General features: G+C 45.2%; 1 protein-coding gene across 2 annotated transcripts in view; it reads left to right on the top strand.

Annotated features, from left to right (window-relative positions):
- The window catches only part of PRKCQ (protein kinase C theta), a 152601-nt gene that overhangs the window by 112843 nt on the left and 19423 nt on the right, over positions 1–20335 (top strand). For both annotated transcript variants that reach the window (XM_027560159.1, XM_027560160.1), the window contains exons 13-15: positions 11396–11487; positions 13565–13627; positions 18421–18559. In XM_027560159.1, coding sequence (XP_027415960.1) covers positions 11396–11487; positions 13565–13627; positions 18421–18559 — 294 coding nt within the window. The remainder of the gene's footprint in view (positions 1–11395; positions 11488–13564; positions 13628–18420; positions 18560–20335) is intronic.

The following is a 20335-nucleotide window of genomic DNA, read 5'->3' as shown; positions in this document are numbered from 1 at the left end:
CCCCCCCCCCCCACACACACACGCAAAGATCCACTTTGTCGACTGTCAGGTGAAATAAAAGAACATATTCAAGAGGAAATAATACCCACAAGAACCCCCCACCCCAGAAAAATGCGTCCAGCAGTCTGCCTTTCCAGGGGAAAATGTATTTGTAACAGATGTTCTGTCCCCTGCACGGCAGTGTCCGCTACATTCTGCCTGTCACACTCTCATGAAACATTAGAATGCTTTAGTAAGACATGTACAAAATTTCAAATAAATACATTAAGTCCAAAATAAAAAGTTGTTGATATTTACTCAAATGCAGGTAGTTCAATATTCACTTACATAATGAATTGCCAGCCACAGGCGTTAGTTTCCGCAAAAAAAAATAAAAACCCAGTTGATAATGTGTTAAAACAGGTATCCCCATTCTGTGTGTTTGATTTGGAAGGTCTTATTTTCAAGTGTACTTTTTAAATAATCTCAACTAACTTCCCCCATAATGGCTGTGGTCATTTCCCTGAGGCCTGGTAGGACCCTCAGCCACAAAGGTAGCTCAGCCACTTTTCTGTCCAGCCATATTTTGGCCCCCAGACTGACGCAATAAGCAGGTGGCACACTTAACTCTTTTAGAATTGAAAGGTCCCATCTTTTTCTGGCTAAGCCTTTTGGGTCTCTCAGAGACAGGTGAATAAGCAGGGTGTGCTGTGGGGCTTGTGTGGTTTTTATACAATGCACATACCCCATTGCGTGGATGTTTTGAGGTGGGCAGGTGACTCAGTGTCACTCTAAGCCATTCCATAACTATCCTGTCCTAACCCAGGAGTCTCTGGGTGAGGTGGTGAGCCTTCTAGCAGCTTTTGAGTGCTCAATCCATGCCCACCAATTTTGTGGCTTTTCTTGCCTCTGAAATTCCCATCAACAGTAGCCTTTATTTACATAAGACAAACAAATGTACACCTTAACACACCAGGAATAACCAAGAGCTGTCATTGCATCCTGGCCAAGACAAAGACCTCATATACCACCAACAGTTCCCAGCATGGAACCTGGGACTGGGGGAAGGACCAAACCAGCAAACCCCACAAACGGAGAACCACAGCTGCCACCACAAGCTCCCGGCATGGAGTCTGCAGGGGGTTCCAAGCACATGGGGAGCTCCAGCCTACACGGCCAGCAGGTCCCAGCATGGAACTAGGGGCTCCAAGCAAACAGGGGACTGGAAAGCCAATTAAATGTCATCAGGAGCTCAACGCAAAGAGCAGAGCTCAAAACCGAGGGAACTCACCCACAGCATTTGTAACGGTGGGAGAGAGAAGTCAGTGGTTTCCTACCTGTGTTTCTTGTTCTCCTCAAAGCTGCCAGAAGTTTCCTTCAGATCCTGTCACCGTCACCAAACCTGTTAAAACACAAAATTGAGCTGAGTATATTTAGGACTCTAATTGGCTTTATTCAGTGATTCCTGAATTGGGCAGCATCTCAATTAGCAAATAAAAAGGAGCTCTGAGGAGCCTGGAAGGCTTTATAGGCAGAAATTGGGGAGGGACTAGGAAAAGGCAGATTGCTTCAGGCAAGACCACCTTCCCTTAGGGGAGGAGAGGGTTTATATTAGGCAGCTTACCTCACTCGCACTGACCAGAAAATTCCAGATTGACCAGTTAAGACTGCATCTCTGGGGAAGGTTGGAACTGCAAATAGGTTAGGTGTTAAGTCTCAGCTGGTGATGTGGGCTTAGCACAGGTGACTCCATGTGGGGACTATTGTCTCTATTAAAAAAAAAAAAGGGAAAAGATGCCTCTGTTGTGGTACAAGCATGGGTTGGAAAAAAATTTCCACAACACAGAGTAACCTAGAGCCTATTATACTGAGTGAAGTAAGTCAGAACGAGAAAAACACTGATTGTATGCTAATGCATATATATGGAATTTAGAAAGATGGTACTGATTAACCTATTTGCAGAGCAGCAAATGGAGACAAAGGCATTGAGAACAGACTTATGGATATGGCTACAGGGGAGAAGGAGAGGGTGGGAGGTATAACATGGAAACAGACATAACAATATGCAAAATAGATAGCCAATGGGAATTTGCTCTTTGACCTAGGAACTCAAACAGGGACTCTGTAACAACCTAGAGGGGTGGGGAGGGAGGTGGAAGGGATATTCAAGTGGGAAGGGACATGGGTAAACCTATGGCTGATTCATGTTGGTGTTTGGTAGAAACCAATGCAATACTGTAAAACAGTTATCCTTCAATTACAAATTTTTTAAAAAATAAAAAAAACACTTCCAGACACAGAGTAATTGTGAAAGGAGTGAGTTTGTTAAGAACAAAGAGCAGAGATAATGAGGGCGCAGCAAGTAGAGCAGGCTGGCTCAAGGGAGCGCCGATGCTTTCATGGGTTAGTAGCCAATTTTTATAGCCTCAAGACAAAGACAGTTCCTGCTGGAAGGGTGGCATTTGGTGATCGGTTAGGGTGGGCATTTTTACCTAATATAGGGTTAGGGAGCTGCCAGTTTAGGAGCTCATGGCAACAGTTACTGTGGGGCTCAGTCAGTTCCAGAGATGATCTTGGTTCCAGGCTCTGTACCTGTGACCTTGGTATGGGACTCCACAGGATCTAACACTTTGGGTTTGTTTTGTTTTTAAGGAAATAATCATTCCTTAGAAATGAAAAGTAAACTGTGGTCTACATTCATCTGTGTCTCCTTTGAATCCTGAAAGGCCCATCTGATTTCAAGTGTTGGCCATAATGCGCATTCCAATTTTTCTGTAAAATCTTAAGACGAAACCCAAACATGCTTTTTAGCCAACACAGTAGTTTCAGTAGCTTTACGATGTCGCACCTACAAGACGTAGTAGATCACAGATCACATCTCCAGGACCCTCCCCTTCTTCAGGCTGAATGTGAGTGAACGCCCAGCTGTTTTGCAGGTGTCCAAACGCAGAGTCCTCAATTTGACATAAGGAGTGAGAATGCTGCTGTTAATTCATGTGCTTACACCACCACCCTCGACTTCCACACACCCTGTCTGAACCAGATGACTCTTCTCTGTCAATATTACCTTGCAATGTCTCTTTTATGAAACAGAAAACTGAGTTTCACTTTCCCTTCATATAGAACACGCAGGCCGGCCTTGCCACAGTCACTCCTCTGCTCCTGAGTTCAGAGGAAGAGTTGATGCCTGACGCTTCCCGTGACTTTCAACAAGTCACCTAACGTTTCTTTGTAACCTCGATTCTCCCCTTTTAGCCTCCAAGGGACAGCATTAAAGAATATATAGCATTTGCAGAGAAGTTTGAATCCTTTGTGGAAAAAAGTGCCATATGAACTGCAAGGTATTATCTGAAATAGAAGAAAAACTCCTTCAGCATGGTAGTTTAAAAAAAAAAAAAAAAGTCAAACTTCGAAAATTCCCGTAGTTTGAAGGTAAAATCCATTAAGACTGCTGGAAAGTTTTTAATGGCAAGTATTTCATTCAGAAACTCCCTTGTCTAAAGCTTGCAAAAACACTTTAATCCATAAACGCTCTGGTTGAGTTAGGAGTCCTGACAATGATCACAGTTTGAGCAAGGAAAAGAAAATCACATAAGCCGCGTCCTCAAAAACACTTATCCATGAACTAAGATGAGAATTAACTTTTTGTGCTGTCCCCATTTCATAGGTAAGTCCTTTTTTTAATTTCATGAAGTAGTTAATGTTTTTTATTTATTCTTTATTTGGAGGAAAATTGCTTTTCAATAATGTGTTGGGTCCTGCCATACGATAATGCAGTTCAGCCATGATTATACAGATATATCACCTCCCTCTTGATTCTCTCTGCCCTCCCCCCTCCCACCCCTCTAGGTCATCACAGAACACCAGGCTGGACTCCTGTGTTACATAGCATATGTCTCTTTTCTTTACAGGACTCTGCCAGTTTTTGATACTATGAATGCTTGAAAACTGTTATTTCAGAAATTGCCCTTCACTCTGACGTGTTTCAGATGCCCTTTCTATGCAACTAAACTGATTCAGCAGATGTTTGATTCACAATTTACAAAAAAAAAAAAAAGAATAGTTTAGTGGGTGTATAGTAAATTTCTATTGTACTCAAAACTCTAGCCTCCGGTCTCACCCTCTCCCAAGAGGCTAATGGTAATAGGTAATTAATGCACAAATATGCAGGAACTCTGCCTGCAGGTGTTGCCTGCTGAGTCGAAAATGCCATGCCCTTTCCACATGCCTGCTCTTAAGCTCACAGGTATTTTCTCACCTTGATGTGATTTGTTTCCTCAAGGCTCACGGTTGTCATTGTTCCTGCATCAGCTATTCTCCCAAAGCCCCAGACACCAGCTTCCCACAAAACACCAGCCTTTTGCAACTCCTTCAAGCACATCTGGAAAGAACCTCTTGTCTGCAAATCCACTCCGCCTCCATTGAAGGCTTAAAGAGGATCTCCCCCATAAATATCTTTCAGATTCACCGAATCCTACTTAATTGCCTTTATCTTTCACCTCCTCAGGCTTCTCAGCTGATAAAACCTGGAAAGGTGGTTTTGTTCCTGTGGTTTGCCTTTCTGTAACTGCGTTCCTATGCATCTTTCCATTTCTCCATGTAAACAGTACTTTCCCTTGATATAGAGAAGCATGCTTTATTTTTTTAGCTGGAAACGTGTGCAACTCCCTGTTGTGGAGGCTAGGGGTTGGAGTGGGTAGCGTGCTTTCCGCATGTGGCCACTTAACTGGCACGAGATTTGCAAGAATTCTAAAGTCATCACATACCTTCTTGGTCATTATGAAGGTATATTTCTATATATATTTTTCTCTATATATATATATAGAGAGAGAGAGAACACGTAGGAATATAGAACATGTTTCATTTGTTCTAACAAAATAACAACAATACACATAATAAAGGTAACTATGTATGGAGTTCTTTGTGGCACAGGGCTAAATATTGATCTGGAGAATTTCCTTTTAGACACGGACCAGCTGCCCTTCATTCTTCAGGGTGCACCATCCCACACTTGCCACTGGCTGTACTAGGGCATACCCCAAGGTTGAGCTGAAGTCTGCTCTCCAGTTTCCATGTTGTTATACTATCATCTTGGATGTTACAGCACTTATTACATATGCTTCAAAACATATGATTCTCTGAAAAGCATACTGGGATACTTGGATTTTTTCTTTTTGGCCACCCTGTGGGGCATGTGGAATCTTAGTTCCCTGACCAGGGATTGAACCTGTGCCCCTTGCATTAGAAGCACAAGGTCTTAACCACTGGACTGCCAAAAAAGTCCTTATACTTGGACATTTTAAATAAATATTTGAATTCTAATTTTATTGTTTCAAACATGCAAATCTTCTCATATAAAGTTTACTACAGTAACTCACTAGCCCTTGGGAGAAGAAAAAAACCGGAAAAAATGACTGTAATTATTCTTTTCCTCCTTTTATTTTTTCTGGAAAGGGAATCTATATTCCTGACCTTATTTGCATGATATTTGCCACGTTCTCCGTGTAATCTCACAATTATTACAAGTTTGATAAAATCATAAAATCTCTAATGCTAAAAAGTTCTCACTTTGCTGATAATTATGCACATTTGGCAACTGTTCCCTTATTAGTTCAGTACTTGACTCGCTAGTCACCGTGACTGAATAATTTCCCATGTTCTTTATTTTCATTGTCCTGTGGAAAACAAATGTAATCCTTCTAAGGAGAAATCAGGTAGAAGCCAGATCATATTAGGATAAGTTTACATTTCCCCTTTACCAATTCTAGAATGTTCATTCACAAAATGTCTTTTAAAGAATAAGCTTATGTTGTAAGTCCTGGTGTGTTGACAGCCCTGGGTCTTATAATTCCTCCAAAGGACACTGACATGCAAACACAGTCCTATGACAATTACACCACTGATTTTGTTAAATCTGTCACTTTAATCTTACATTTAATCATCTTTCACATTTGTCAATGTAAACTTTTACACTAAAGAGGCTTTCCCTTTTAAATCTTTCTGTTACCGATTCTTTTTTAAAATCTTTTCTAAAATTTGTATTATTTTTATTAAAATGATGTAAGAGGTCTTTTATCAGATGACTCAGATTTTATCAGGGAGTATCAGGTGCTACCTGATCATGCTGTCTTCATAATGCTAAGCCTGCCAGTTTCAATTTAGTTGAGCTAAAAAAGATAGCATCTTTACATCAAACACTGAATCGAGATGTCCATATCAAATAGCAAACCCCCATGGTAAATACAGAGAATCTACACTATAGAAACATCAGGTGATGGAAAACTCACTCACTTATAAATTCTTAAGGAAATTTCATTAGTGTTTTCCGTAGTTATAAAAGTAATTACACCAAAATATACTTTAAAAAGTGGAGAATACACAAAAGCATTAAAGAAGAGAGTCATTTCTAGCTATATCATTCAAAGGTACCCAGAGGTAGGATTTTTGAGTATTCATCTTTTTTCAGTATTAGTTTCTCGTTGCTAATGAAGGGGGGAAGATAACTTTAAAATCTTCAGCAGAGTAGATCATTTTCATATCAAAGCCGTATTCCTTAAAACTTGTCTTTTATGTTAAAATTCAGTCGGTTCCAGGAACGCTTCTGTGCTTGTGAATGTATATTTCTCAACATGCATGTATATTATGTATAATAATTATAGTCATAAATAACAGCTGATGTTTATAAAGCATTTACTGTATGCGACTCCATGTTCTAGGCATGTTACATATTTTAAATCATTTCTAGATGGGGAAACAGTGGAAACAGTGTCAGACTTTATTTTTTTGGGCTCCAAAATCACTGCAGATGGTGACTGCAGCCATGAAATTAAAAGACGCTTACTCCTTGGAAGGAAAGTTATGACCAACCTAGATAGCATATTGAAAAGCAGAGATGTTACTTTGCCAACAAAGTTCCATCTAGTCAAGGCTATGGTTTTTCCAGTGGTCATGTATGGATGTGAGAGTTGGACTGTGAAGAAAGCTAAGCGCCGAAGAATTGATACTTTTGAACTGTGGTGTTGGAGAAGACTCTTGAGAGTCCCTTGGACTGCAAGGAGATCCAACCAGTCCATTCTGAAGGAGATCAGTCCTGGGTGTTCTTTGGAAGGACTGATGCTGAGGCTGAAACTCCAGTACTTTGGCCCCTTGATGCGAAGAGTTGACTCATTGGAAAAGACTCTGATGCTGGGAGGGATTGGGGGCAGGAGGAGAAGGGGACAACAGAGGATGAGACGGCTGGATGGCATCAGGGACTCGATGGATGTGAGTCTGGGTGAACTCCTGGAGTTGGTGATGGACAGGGAGGCCTGGCGTGCTGCGATTCATGGGGTCGCAAAGAGTCGGGCATGACTGAGTGACTGAACTGAACTGAGGCATGATATGTATTTTAGATCATTTATTCTTCATAGCAACCTTCTAAAGTAGACACTATTATCATCCCCATTTTACAAACAAGAAAATCGAGGTCACCCCTGCAGGGGCACAAAGACACCAGAGGTCACACAGCTGTCAAGCAGGGCAGCAGTTTGGGAGCAAAGTCCGTCAGCCTCACTACACTATGTCCTCTTAGTGGAGACCCAGTCATATCAGGGAAAACAATTTTAAAATTCATGAACTGAATCCCTGCTAGCACATGTTACAGAAGGAGAGAGTTTGTTAGTTACTACAAGATGACCCTGTGGGACAATTAAGCCAGAAAATACCAACTGAGCCCAAGTTCTGGTGCACGTACAAGCCTCTAGAAACTTGGGCACTTTATTTCTGATACGTTTTAGTGAATCTATGGAAGGCAGTGAGCTTTACTAATTAGAACTTACAGTAGAAATATAAACAGGCCATATGTAATGAATGAGTCTGCCAGCCTGCAGGGAGCCCTGCCTCCTTCACACACATACCCACTCAACATTTAGGTGTCAGAAGTACACATGATTATCTTTGGGTTTCTTTGATGGCTTATTCTTTTTGAAAAAAGGAAATAAACCTGTTTCCTAGGATGTTTTAGCTTATGGCTCGGTAAACAACTAAGGAATAAATTAAGTTCAACTCCAGTCTTCTAAATTACAAGCATACCTAAGACACTGAGTGTTCTCCTGACCACACTGACGCGGGCGTGCGCCTGTAGCAACAGGGGCTCTGGGTGTGCCCTGCCAAGGTGCTGAGCCCGTGTGCCTCAGTGATGAGAGCTCCACCCTAGGCTGGGTCACTCACTGGTTCTGTGAGCTCCTGGTGTGGGCAGCCCTGAGCCCAGCTCCATGCTCTTCCTCCCCACCCCAGAGATGCGGATGTCCAGGAAGCAACTTGCTCAGTCTGTAATTCCAAACCAAAACTTTGCTTTTGGGCGGACATTAAGTAGAAGTAAAAATGTAAATCTTGCAGAGGTAGTCAGCCCTCTGAAGGGGACTTGCCTCCACTCTCACTCTCGTCCATACTCAGGGCATCAACAGAGTAAGTAACAAGGGTGGGATCCACCAAGGTAGAGATTCAAGTGCAATACCTAGGTTAAATTTAGACCTTAATGATTTCAAGGATTTGGCTTTGAAAACCACTGAGATGAATACATACCTCTCACGTGAAAAATGATTTTTTCCCCAATTCTTAGATTAGTGAAGTGTCTAAGTACTTCTATTCCTGTATATAGCTGTGACCAGCCTTCCTCCTTTCTACTAGTATAAAGTGCCTTTACAGCTAAATTTTATATAAATATTTCACAAAGAAGATGAATACAAAAGAATTTAGATGTTAGAGGCCCCCTAAATCAGTCTCTCATATTTTTATGAGTATTGTGTTGGGCAAAAAATTCATTTGGGTTTTTCCATAACATTTTCCGGGTCAACTTGAATGAACTTTTTTAGTCAACCCAAAAGACAGGAGAACAAAATACATCCCATCAGCCAAGTGGTGAAAGATCTTTGTAGATGCTCTGGAAAATACAGTACTTTGCACACAAACACACAGACTCCTTTGCTGTTCTGAAGTTTTGAAAGTACTCAGTATTTAACTGACTTTACACTTTGCTATACAGTAGAAACTAACATTGTTGCTTTACAGCATGGTAAATCAGCTATACTCCAATAAAAAGTTTAAAAAATAAATGACTCTACAAGAAATGCACTGCAGGAGGATTCTTTACCCCTGAGCCTGTTCACAGCATGTTGCTGTTCAGTCGCTCAGTCATGCCCCACTCTTTGTGACCCCATGGACTGCAGCACGCCAGGCTTCCCTGTCCCTCACCATCTCCCAGAGCTTGCTCAGTCTCATTGTCCATTGAGTCAGTGATGCCATCCAACCATCTCATCCTCCGTTGTCCCCTTCTCCTCCTGCCTTCAGTCTTTGCCAGCATATCAGCATTAATTATTGCCTTCAATTGTCAGAGAACCACAGCAAAGCAGAAACTAACTCTGACTTTCTTGCTTTTGTGGGCCAGGCGCAGAACAGCATGTATTCCAGAGATATATTTGCAAACTGGGGAGCTGAGAGATAAACATCACTGAATGATGTATCAAATGCTTTCTTGTCAGCCAGAGGTTCTTCACTGTACCGCTTCTTTTAGTGCCCATAATCAGGGTACTGGCAAGCCCCAGTGAGAACTGACTTCAGGGACTTCCTGACAGTCCAGTGGTTAGAACTCTGCATTCTCACTGCTGACGGCCCAGATTCAGTTCCCGGGTAGGGAACTGAAATCCCACAAGCTGTGCATCCCAGCCAAAAAAAAGATTTTAAATAAAAAATAAAACTGACTTCACTGATCGGATGGAAAGATGCTCAGTGTTTTCTTGTGTCATGAATAAGAACCTCAGCCACACCCCTGCTGGAGGGAGCATCCTAAGGCAACCTTCCTCTTGTAAAATTCACGTCTTCGTGGAGCTACTTGACAAAATGGTATGGTTTTGCCAGCTCAGTAGGCAAAAGGAAAGACTCGCCGAATGCTCGGACTCGGGGGCAAATCCTAGAGGTTATTGAATTCTAATTCTTTGTTTGGACTCTTTCTGAAATCAGAAATAATACACTCTGAGCAGGCCTGCTTGAGTTCTTTATAAGAGAACAAAAGACACGATTCAGAAACAAAATACAAAGGCCAATTGAAAAGTGATTCACCTGCACTCTTCTCAAGCTCAGAATCGTGCCAGCCCACTCCGTCCTAACTAACCCATTCTGCTTCTCACGGTGGCATTGACTTAAATGTTAAGGCAGTCAGGACACGGTGCATGGAGGTATTTGCCCCCAGGCCAAGCTCCATTGGCATAAGCAGTAGATGACTTAAACTGGAGGAAGCCCTCTCTCCTCTATTTTGTGACCTTCTTGAGGGCGTCATGGTAGTTAAATGTGTTTAAAAAATTAAAAAATCATCCGGGTCAGGTTCACAGGTGCAGATTTATGTGCAGACATGCCAGCCATCTCCACATGAATAGATTACTAATTCTGTGGTTCATGAGGACTCTCAAAATCAGGGTGCTCATGCGTGCGCGTTCATTTGCTAAGTTGTGTCCGGCTCTTTGCGACCCCATGGACTGTAGCCAAAAAGGCTCCTCTGTCCATGGGATTTCCCAGACAAGAGTATTGGTGTGGGTTGCCATTTCCTCCTCTAGGGGAGCTTCCCGAGTCAGGGATGGAGCCCATGTCTCCTGCATTGGCAGGCAGATTCTTTACCATCCGAGCCACCAGGGAAGCCCCACTTTTACCATCCTACACGCTTGTCAGCTTGAGTAGGTAGGCAGTCAGCACGCACTGAAGAGCCCGAGACCATCCCACAGTCAGGTGGGCAAGTCCAGATGGCCCCTCCCTCATGTTGTGCTCTGTCTGCTCCACCGCATCAGCGCATTCAGGCATCCAACATCACACTCACCACCACCCCCAACTTCCCAGACTTGTTGGGGTTCAGAAATGCTGCAGATCAACTAAATTATCTTGCCAGCCTTTTTGTAAGCGATTTCAAGACAGAATTGGTTCCTCTGAAATAATGAAACTCATTCCTTTGAAAAGTAAGCCAGAAAGAGAAAAACAAGTATCGTATATGAATGTGTATATGTGGAATCTAGAAAAATAGTACTGATGAACCTCTTTGCAAGGCAGAAACAGAGACACAGAGGTAGGGAATGAACATACGGACACAAGGGAGGAAGAGGAGGTTGGGATGAATTGGGAGATTGGGTCTGATATGTATACACTGCAATGTGTAGAATAGATAGTGGGAAGCTGCTGTGTGGTACAGGGAGCTCAGCTTGGTGCTCGGTGATGACCTAGAGGGATGGGATGTGGGTAGGTCCCAGGGGGAGGGGATATAGGTATACATGCAGCTGATTCACGTTCTACAGCAGAAACCACGTGAAACACGTTATTGTAAAGCAGCTATACCCCAATAAAAGAATAGTGCTTGTCTTAAAGAAGCTCACAGTGGGATTGTCATGTCTTTCTGCAGGAGAACCTCTTTTTTGTGATGGAGTATCTCAACGGAGGAGACTTAATGTACCACATCCAGAGCTGCCACAAGTTCGACCTCTGCAGGGCCACGTAAGAGCCCTTTGTAGGGTTGGGGTCCCGCTTGTCTGCTCGGGGACTGGGGTCCACTGTGCCCGCACCTTGCTTTTTCCCACATGCTTTACTCAGTGGACCTAAACTCCAGGGCGAGGTGACCCCAGAAACACATCCAATGAAGCCCCTGTTTTCCCAGCTCCCAAAGCTTCCGTTCAGTTAGTTTTATTTCATTTTTCTGCCTTGAGATCAAGTATGTTTAAGGAACCACCCCAATTCATCAGCCTTCTAAGTCTTCTGAACCTAGAAACAAGATTTGCCCCTTGAATGGAAGTTAAATGGAAGAGGGGTCACGGGGGGGATGTCCACAGGGGCCTTTCAAGGGAAGCTCAGAGTAAAGCATCAAGCATTCAGCTCTGGGGGCAGGAGAACTGGGGAACAGGAAGAGACATTTGCCTTCTCTCGAGAATAAATCTCCACCTTCTTTGGCATCAAGCCACCCTAGTTGCTGGCTTCCCAGGTGGCTCTAGTAGTGAAGAATCCACCTGCCGATGCAGGAGATGCAAGAGACTCAGGTTTGATCCCTAGGCCAGAAAGATCCCCTGGAGTAAGAAATGGCAACCCACTCCAGTTTTGTTGCCTGGAAAATACCAAGGACAGGGGAGCCTGGTGGGCTACCATCCACGAGGTCACACAGAGTCAGACACCACTGAGCAACTGAACGCACACACGCACCCTGGATGCAGGCAGAATCAAGCAAGGTGGGTTTACTGGGTGGACTGGAGCAGAGCTCACAGAACCCTCTGCATCCTGCCTCCCTCAGGCCCTCTTTCCTGAGTCATCAAACCCCTGAGACCTTCAAAAACGGTGCCCCTGGGCCCACCTAAAAGTGTGGGTACACACTAGCCTTCTTCCCTGTATGCTCAAGAATCTCTCACTCACTCCTAACAAACACTCAGAGTGGTTCATGTCAAGCTGCATTGAAAGACGGAGCCTTCCAGCAGCTTCTGCAGAAACTGCGGCTGAAACGTCCGTCTTGTCACATCCAGTGGGTAGCTCGCCGCTGATCTCGTTGTCTCCAGGACCCGTCATGGGATAATTCTATGGGATTTCTGCAGCACAGAAATCTTTGGGCACTGCTACAATCTGCTATAAAGGGTTCTCCCGGTCCCCTCCAGGTCTGTTAAGTGTGCGAGGCATCACAGATACACGCTGTCTGTCTTTCCTCACTGCCTCCCAGGAAGGGATTCCTGCATTCCTCTCCAAGATCCAGTGGACCACACTTGCGGGAAGTTCTCCCTTTTATCTAATCCAACTAGTGATGGTTAAACTCACCTCCTTTGAGTCACTCATCTTTGAAGGTGGAGAGCACAGGATCACCCCCTAACACAGGCATATCTCCTTTTACTGCACTTCATTTTATCATGCTTTGCAGATAGGCTTTTTTTTTTTTTTCAATAAATGCAGGTTTGTGGCAACTCTACATTGTTAGGTGATGGTTAGCATCTTTTAGCTGTATTTTTCATTTATTTTTATTGAAGTATACTTCACAGCAAGTATTTTTAATTAAGGCATGTGCATTTTTTAGACTCTTGCATACCTCATAGACTGGTATAGTGTCAATGTAACTTTTGTATGCACAGGAAAACCAACCCCCCCCCCCCCCCAAAAAAAAAGACCTGCTTTACTGCAGTGGTCTAGAACTGAACCTGCGAGATCACTGGAGAGGAGGTATGTATTCCTCCTCTCCAACTGCATCTTTTACATGTGAGCAAGTCAGGTCCATGTGGAATCTGGGGTCCAGGTAGATTTTAAAATAAAAGGGAAAATTATTACATTATTATTACACTTAGTGTCTTTGTATGTTCTCAGAACCTGCCAAAATGATAATTCAAGCATTCTAGTTCACAGTATAAGAAGCAGCACTACATACCAACTCTGTTTCATTCTCTCAGGGCTGAAGCTGGGCGTATAGAATGGATGCCGTCTTCCTTTTGTTAGGGTTAAACAAAATTCTGCATGTACATTTAGCAGAACACCACACAGTCACTCTGTCTAAAGAGGAACTTTTTCCCACTAAACATTTCACGTGGAACCTCGATTTTCCTTCGCTCAGGTTCTACGCTGCCGAAATCATCCTCGGTCTGCAGTTCCTTCATTCCAAAGGAATTGTCTACAGGTAAGCTGGCTCTTTTGGAACAAGCCCTGGGATATCGGGATTCCCTGCCCCGGGAGGTTTAATCATCGTGCTCAGGTGACGGGCAGTGGTCAGTGAGCTTTTGTGGCGCAAAGTTCCACACCCAGGCTTCCCGCCCAGAGTGATCTCGGATACTGATTTACCAACCAAGGAGGAAGTTCCCATCTCAAAGCCGAGGGGCTGCGACCTCATTCTGTCCGTTCTTTCCTTTTCTTCTCCCTCTTGCCTCCCTTTGTCTCATTTCCTCCCGTTACTTTCTCTCTGACGTCTTACTATTGTTTTCTGTCTCCTTTTCCTTCTTGGCTGTATCTGCATATTGAGTGTCCTGCTGGGTGAGGGCGGAGGGAAGTCCTTCCTTGAACACTCAAGCACGCCTGTGAAAACCTACATGCCTACACCTCGTCACCGTACCCAGGACGCCACGTGTCCCCTCTTTCTTGAGCGGATATCCATCCAGAGCTTACTGTACATCATCATCTCACAGCCTTCTTGGATAAAAGCTAATGTACTTCAGTGTCCATTTCTCAAGGCACACGTGAACTCATTTAACATACAAATCTTCAAAGGCTTAGTTACCTAGTTTCCAACTCACTGCAGATTAGAGGGGGGGATAATTTTTTTATAAAAGAAAGGAGCTAGACAGGATGCCAGCTGAGCAGCTGGAGGCCTGCACAGGGGCCACAGTGAGAAGAGACAGCTGAGGACCCGGCATAAAGGGGGAAGGCAGGACAAGCTCACGGCCCAGGAGAATGGGGGTCACCTGCTTTTCTGTGACCATTGCTCGGGAAGGACCCTGAGTCATTAGGAAAGGCCAAGTGACGCTCTGCACAAATTGCTGGAGACAGCAAATTGTGTATAATGTGCTCCAGAAGCATTCCATCCAGGATGGTCCGTACCAGTGCTTACAGAGTAGACTGAAGCTCCACCTGGGGAGACCTCTCTACTTCCAGAGGGTGCAGCCAAGTGTGGGCACCCTGTTTAGACCTGCCGAACCAGATGACTCGGGGGAGGTTTCCACACTCATTTTTCTTAAGCAGTCTCTCTGACACCCTTTGGATATACTTTTGTATTGGGTGGGGGTCTGTCTACAAAACGATAGGTTAAAAACCTGATGTGATTCTTTAATCTTCAGGAAATTGAGATCTGATCACCAGGATGGTGAAAACCCTGATCAGATTCCATGGTTTGTTTTTCTCCTTCTATATGAAATGCCTGCAGTATCCCCAAAGTATTGAGGCCCTCTAGATAGTGTGGGATGGACGGATAGGAAAAGAGGGAGGAAAAACTAGGAAGATCAAAGAGAAGAGAGATCTTAGAGCTGAAAGGGACCTTGTGCCACCAAACCTCACATGCCCCAGTGCAGGCTGCTTCTCCACATTCTATCTCTTCATCTCTTGTAAATTACTGACACTCAGGACAAAAAGACAATGAGGGTCCATAAGTGTCTTTAATATCATAAATTGTTTGGGAAATCATGTTTTCTGAAGTGCCTTATGCACCTCTAAGAAGGAACACTACCTTTACTTAGCAGTGTAATCATAGGATTGTAGGAGATCCTGGGAAGTCACTGAATAATCTGAACCGAGGGACGTCACCCAGCAGGTACATGGCCACTGAGATTTGCCTTCAGAAAATTTTCAGCCTACAAGGTGCCTTGTAACCTTACTCACTGACACTCATTAGGCCCCTGAATTCACAAGGAGATTGTTAGTTTCCTTTTTCTGTCCACTGATGATTAGTTTCAAAGGGTTGCCATAAGATTTAGCACAAATTTGATGACTTCAGCCAACGGAGTTTATCCCCTCCCACCCGTGGAGTCCCGAGGTCCAGAATCAAGGTGTCCACAGGGCCACACTTCCTCTGCGAGCTCTTGGGGAGGGTCCTTCTGGCCTTTCCCAGTTTCTGGTGGCCCCAGGGGTTCCTGGGCTTGGGGTGTCCCTCCCATCGTCCCTCAGCCTTCGCCTCTCCCTGTGTCTCTTCCCTGTATGCCTCTCACATGGACACGTGACATTGGATTTAGGGACCACTCATGGCACCCAACTCCAGTACTCTTGCCTGGAAAATCCCATGGATGGAGGAGCCTGGTGGGCTGCAGTCCATGGGGTCGAGAAGAGTCGGACATGCCTGAGCGACTTCACTTTCACTTTTCACTTTCATACATTGGAGAAGGAAATGGCAACCCACTCCAGTGTTCTTGTCTGGAGAATCCCAGGGAGGGGGGAGCCTGGTGGGCTGCCATCTATGGGGTCGCACAGAGTCGGATATGACTGAAGCAACTTAGCAGCAGCAGCAGCAGCAGATAAACCAGGGCTTCCCTGGTGGCTCACTGGTCTCCTGCCAATGCGGAGACATGGGTTCTATCCCTGGGTCAGGAAGATTCCCTGGAGAAGGGAATCTACCCTTCTAGTATTCTACCCACTCTAGTATTCTTGCATGGAAAATCCCACTGACAGAGGAGCCTGGTAGGCTACAGTTCATGGCATCACAAAGAGTCAGACACGACTAAGCGACTGAGCAACAACAGATAATCGAAGATGATATCATTTCAAGATCCTTCACTTGATTACATCTGCAAATACTCTCTTTCCAAATAAGATCTCATTCATAAGGTCCTGGGGGTTAGGATAGAAACATGGTTGGTGGGGTGTGGGGTACCTTAAACCCACTACACCTGGTAACTTGGATGGAGCACCCGCTGAACACACAGCCTCTGTTAAGCATTGTGGTGGATAATGAAGCTATAGAAGTCAAGCCTCTGGATACCTGAGGAAGTCACTTTCTGGGTTTATACTTTGTTTGGGGTTTGGGTTTTTTTTTTGAAGGTAAAATATAAGGACATGAAAAGACACGAACAGCAAACTCTTAGAAAGTCCAAGGGAATAAGATTCTAAGGAAGAGTGCCTGAGGGAGACTCTCAGACAGACATGCTCAGCCTAGGGTCCAAGGCAGAATGTGAGAGGTTTGTGATTATGGGTGGGAGAAAAAAGTTTTCTTTTTCACTAGACTCTAACTTGGCATTTCCCTCAAGTTTAAATACAGGCAACACATCACAATGAAAGTGGGTTTAATTACAACGAAGGAACAAAGCCAAAGGCCTGCCTAAGGAGAAGACAGACATATCTGAAGTGTGTAGTCCTCATTAATGAGAGCGTGATGGCATTTGATATGATACTGATATGATACTGATACTGATATGAATGTGAGATACACATTCCTGTACCATGGGAGCATCCACGCCTCTGGTCAGACCGACTGTCCATGAGGCGTTGGTGCCAGAGGTTAGCATGCTGGTCCTGATGTAAGACATCAGTTCTGGGTTCAGCTGCTAGCAGCATCCATCCACCAGAAGAGGACTGTATCCCCTGATCTCTGTCCCCGGCTGATCTGCTCAAACGAGGAGAGAAAGCACTGAAAGGGAACCACTACTCAGGACTTCATTGCAGCAGGCGATGAAGTGGTGAGGTAGTCACCAGCTCGTGATGAATTCATTCAACAAATATTTATGGAACGATCGCCACAGGCCACACTCTTGTCACAGCATTGCTGTACAGTGAGTAATAATACATATTTCTACCCTCTTGAAGCCTAGAGTTTAACAAGAGAGAGAAATAGCGATGGGAACTTTAGAATGTGGATACTGATTACAAGCAATGTAAAACCTCAAACTCTTGCTTAAGCAGAAGCTAGGCCTCACTGAATGAATGGGCTTCCCAGGTGGCTCAGTGGTAAAGAATCCTCCTGCCAATGCGGGAGATCTGGGTTTGATCCCTGGGTTGGGGAGATCCCCTGGAGAAGGAAATGGCAACCCACTCCAGTATTCCTGCCTGGAGAATCCCATGGACAGAGGAGCCTGGCAGGCTATATGGTCCATGGAGTTACAACGAGTCAAACACAACTGAGCGACTGAGTAACAACTACTCCTTAATAAGTGAGAAGGGGAAATGGGTAGCAGCCAGCCTTTTCCTTGATGAGTCGGGCTTATCTGCTCCCCTATCTGCATAGAAGTGAACGCGTGTACGTGTTGTGTAATACTAAATACCACCCAACCCCAGACACACCAGGCTTCATTTCTGGAAGGCCCCTCTTAATATTGAGGGGTGCTGCTTTGCAGAGATGACACATGACCTTTATGCATCCCCATCTTGGCACCTGCTCAGCCATTCATACAAGAAATACGGATGGAGCTCTTGAGATGGGCCAGGCACTGCACCGGGCATAGAAGATACAGGACTCTGTCAGAGTGAGAGAAGTCGCTCAGTCGTGTCCGACTCTGGACTGTAGCCCACCAGGCTCCTCTGTCCATGGGATTTTCCAGGCAAGAATACTGGAGTGGGTTGCCATTCCCTTCTCCAGGGGATCTTCTCAACCCAGGGATTGAACCTGGGTCTCCTGCATTGCAGGCAGACACTTTACCATCTGAGCCACCAGGGAAGCCTTTCAGAGGTAGGCCCAGAAATAGCTTACCTGCCTGCGTGGGGCTGTAATAGATCGAGTCCTGGGCAGAGATGCTGGTCACGGAGGAAACCCCATGGAGGAGAAGCAGTGAGCCCCTGAGCTGTGCCCTGGATGAAGGGTTGAAAGGAGAGAGGAGAACCAGCAAAGCACCCATGGGTGGCCTTCCCAGCTGTGCTGGGAGAAGACGCACGCACGTCCTGCTCTGCCGTCTTGATTTGAAAACTCCGATGGTACACAGAGGCCACCGTGTCCCGTCTTACACAGCAACCCCATGTCACCAAAACTGCCTTATTAAAGTGAGAACCTGCTTTGTTTTTCAGGGACCTGAAGCTGGATAACATCCTCTTAGACAAAGATGGACACATCAAAATCGCAGACTTCGGGATGTGCAAGGAGAACATGCTGGGAGACGCCAGGACCAACACCTTCTGCGGGACCCCCGACTACATCGCGCCGGAGGTAGGGAGCACCCCGGCCCCTCCCCACCTCAGCACGCCCCGGGCCAGCGCTGCTGCTTCCGCCTCCCCGGAAAAACCAAAGACTTCAAAGTGCTTTGGTGCAGGAGGTGTGTCTGTTAATCCAAATACTTGACAAACGCACCTGCACACAGGCACTGCTAGTGTCTCCTGGCGGGTGGTACCAGCCCTGACTGCGGCATCTCGCCAAGCGTGAAGGACCCAGCAGGTCCCTCCTGTCCTGGCTCCCCCCACCCCAGCCTTAAAATATATTCACCCTGCTCAGAGCAACCGAAAGCAGCCGCTGGAGGAGAGCCAGGTGGACCCTGGACAGGCTCATGGGCATCCACCTACGTTCAGTGGCTTCTTTTGGGATCAGAAACGCCCAAGTTGTGGTTACCAGGCTGTGTCCCGTGTGAGCCTGGAGAGCCCCACATGCTCGTGGAAAATGAGAATACTTCTGTCTTGTCTGTTTTGCCACATGGGAGAGCCTATGAACGCTTAAAAAAGAAACAAGCCATTGCTCGTGTATTCTGAGCCCCTGGAAGTGCAGCGTTTGCTCAGAAGGCATCCTTCAATCCTGCTTTGCCCACTGCCTGCCCTCCCAGTTGTGGATTCCGTGCTAGCTGCCCACCCGGGCAGATGAGAGAGACACCCCCTTGCCACGTGGTCCTTCTAGCACCATACATTTGTCATCGTGGCTTTTCTGTCTTAAATCTCTCTGCGCTATTGGATGATTGCCCTAATACCAGCGGCCGTTTCTTTCTTTTTAAAAAAGCATTTATTTGGCTGCACCGCATCTTCGTTGAAGCATGCAGGATCTTTTTTTTTTTTTTAGTTGCAGCACGTGGGATCTAGTTCCCCAACCAGGGATTGGACCTAGGCGCCCTGCATTGGGAGTGGGGAGTCTCAGCCTCTGGACTACCAAGGAAGTTCCAGGACTGCTGCTTATTCACTTTTTAGACACTTTATTTTGGAACAATTACAAATTCACAAGAAGTTTCCAAAAATAGTAAAGAAACATCACCCATATCTATCCTTCACCATCTCCCCCACCAGTTCCATCTTCCATCGCTATGGTACAGTAGCAAAACCAGGGCAGTGATGTTGGTACAGGTGTATACAGTTGTTTTCTCGTCTTGTCACTTGTGTGGATCAGTGTATTCTTCCTCACTTTTATATCCAAGGATGGAGCACAAGGCTTGGCACATTAAGGTGCTAATAGATACCTTTTCAAAGAGTGAATGAAGAATTGTTGAAAAGTGTGTGAGTGCTGAGTGGTTGTTTGATAGACAATGATGGGCCTCTGGTCTCCAGGGCAAATTTAGCGACAGATCCCTGTCGTTGCCAAAGTAACAGCAGCATCTTCAGTCTGGGAAACAGGAGACTCCGCCCTGCACGTATTTATTTAGTTTTGACTGCACCTTTTCTAAATGTGACCTTGGCCTCTGGTGAGCAGACTATAGCTTTAACTGCCCTGTCTACGCATGCCTTATGCCACGCCCTATCTTGGGCAGTCCTTCATTTTCAATCTCTTTTCTTTGGCATCTTCCAGAATTTAGCCTCTGAGATTGGCTTCTCTCTGCAACTTCAGTCTCATTCTCTCACCTTCAATCATGCTTGTCTTCACACAGCTCCACTCCTGGTCCTTTTTCCTCCCATACATTCTCCATGACCAGCAGCTGTATGTATGACTGTGATTTCAAATCACTGCAGCCATGCCCAGACTTCTTGTCCAGACCCATACGTCTGTTTTCCTGCTGAGATCTCCAACTAACTG

The sequence above is a fragment of the Bos indicus x Bos taurus genome, chromosome 13, assembly GCF_003369695.1.
Source record: "Bos indicus x Bos taurus breed Angus x Brahman F1 hybrid chromosome 13, Bos_hybrid_MaternalHap_v2.0, whole genome shotgun sequence".
Taxonomy (NCBI): domain Eukaryota; kingdom Metazoa; phylum Chordata; class Mammalia; order Artiodactyla; family Bovidae; genus Bos; species Bos indicus x Bos taurus.
This window is presented reverse-complemented; position numbering and strand designations above follow the sequence as displayed.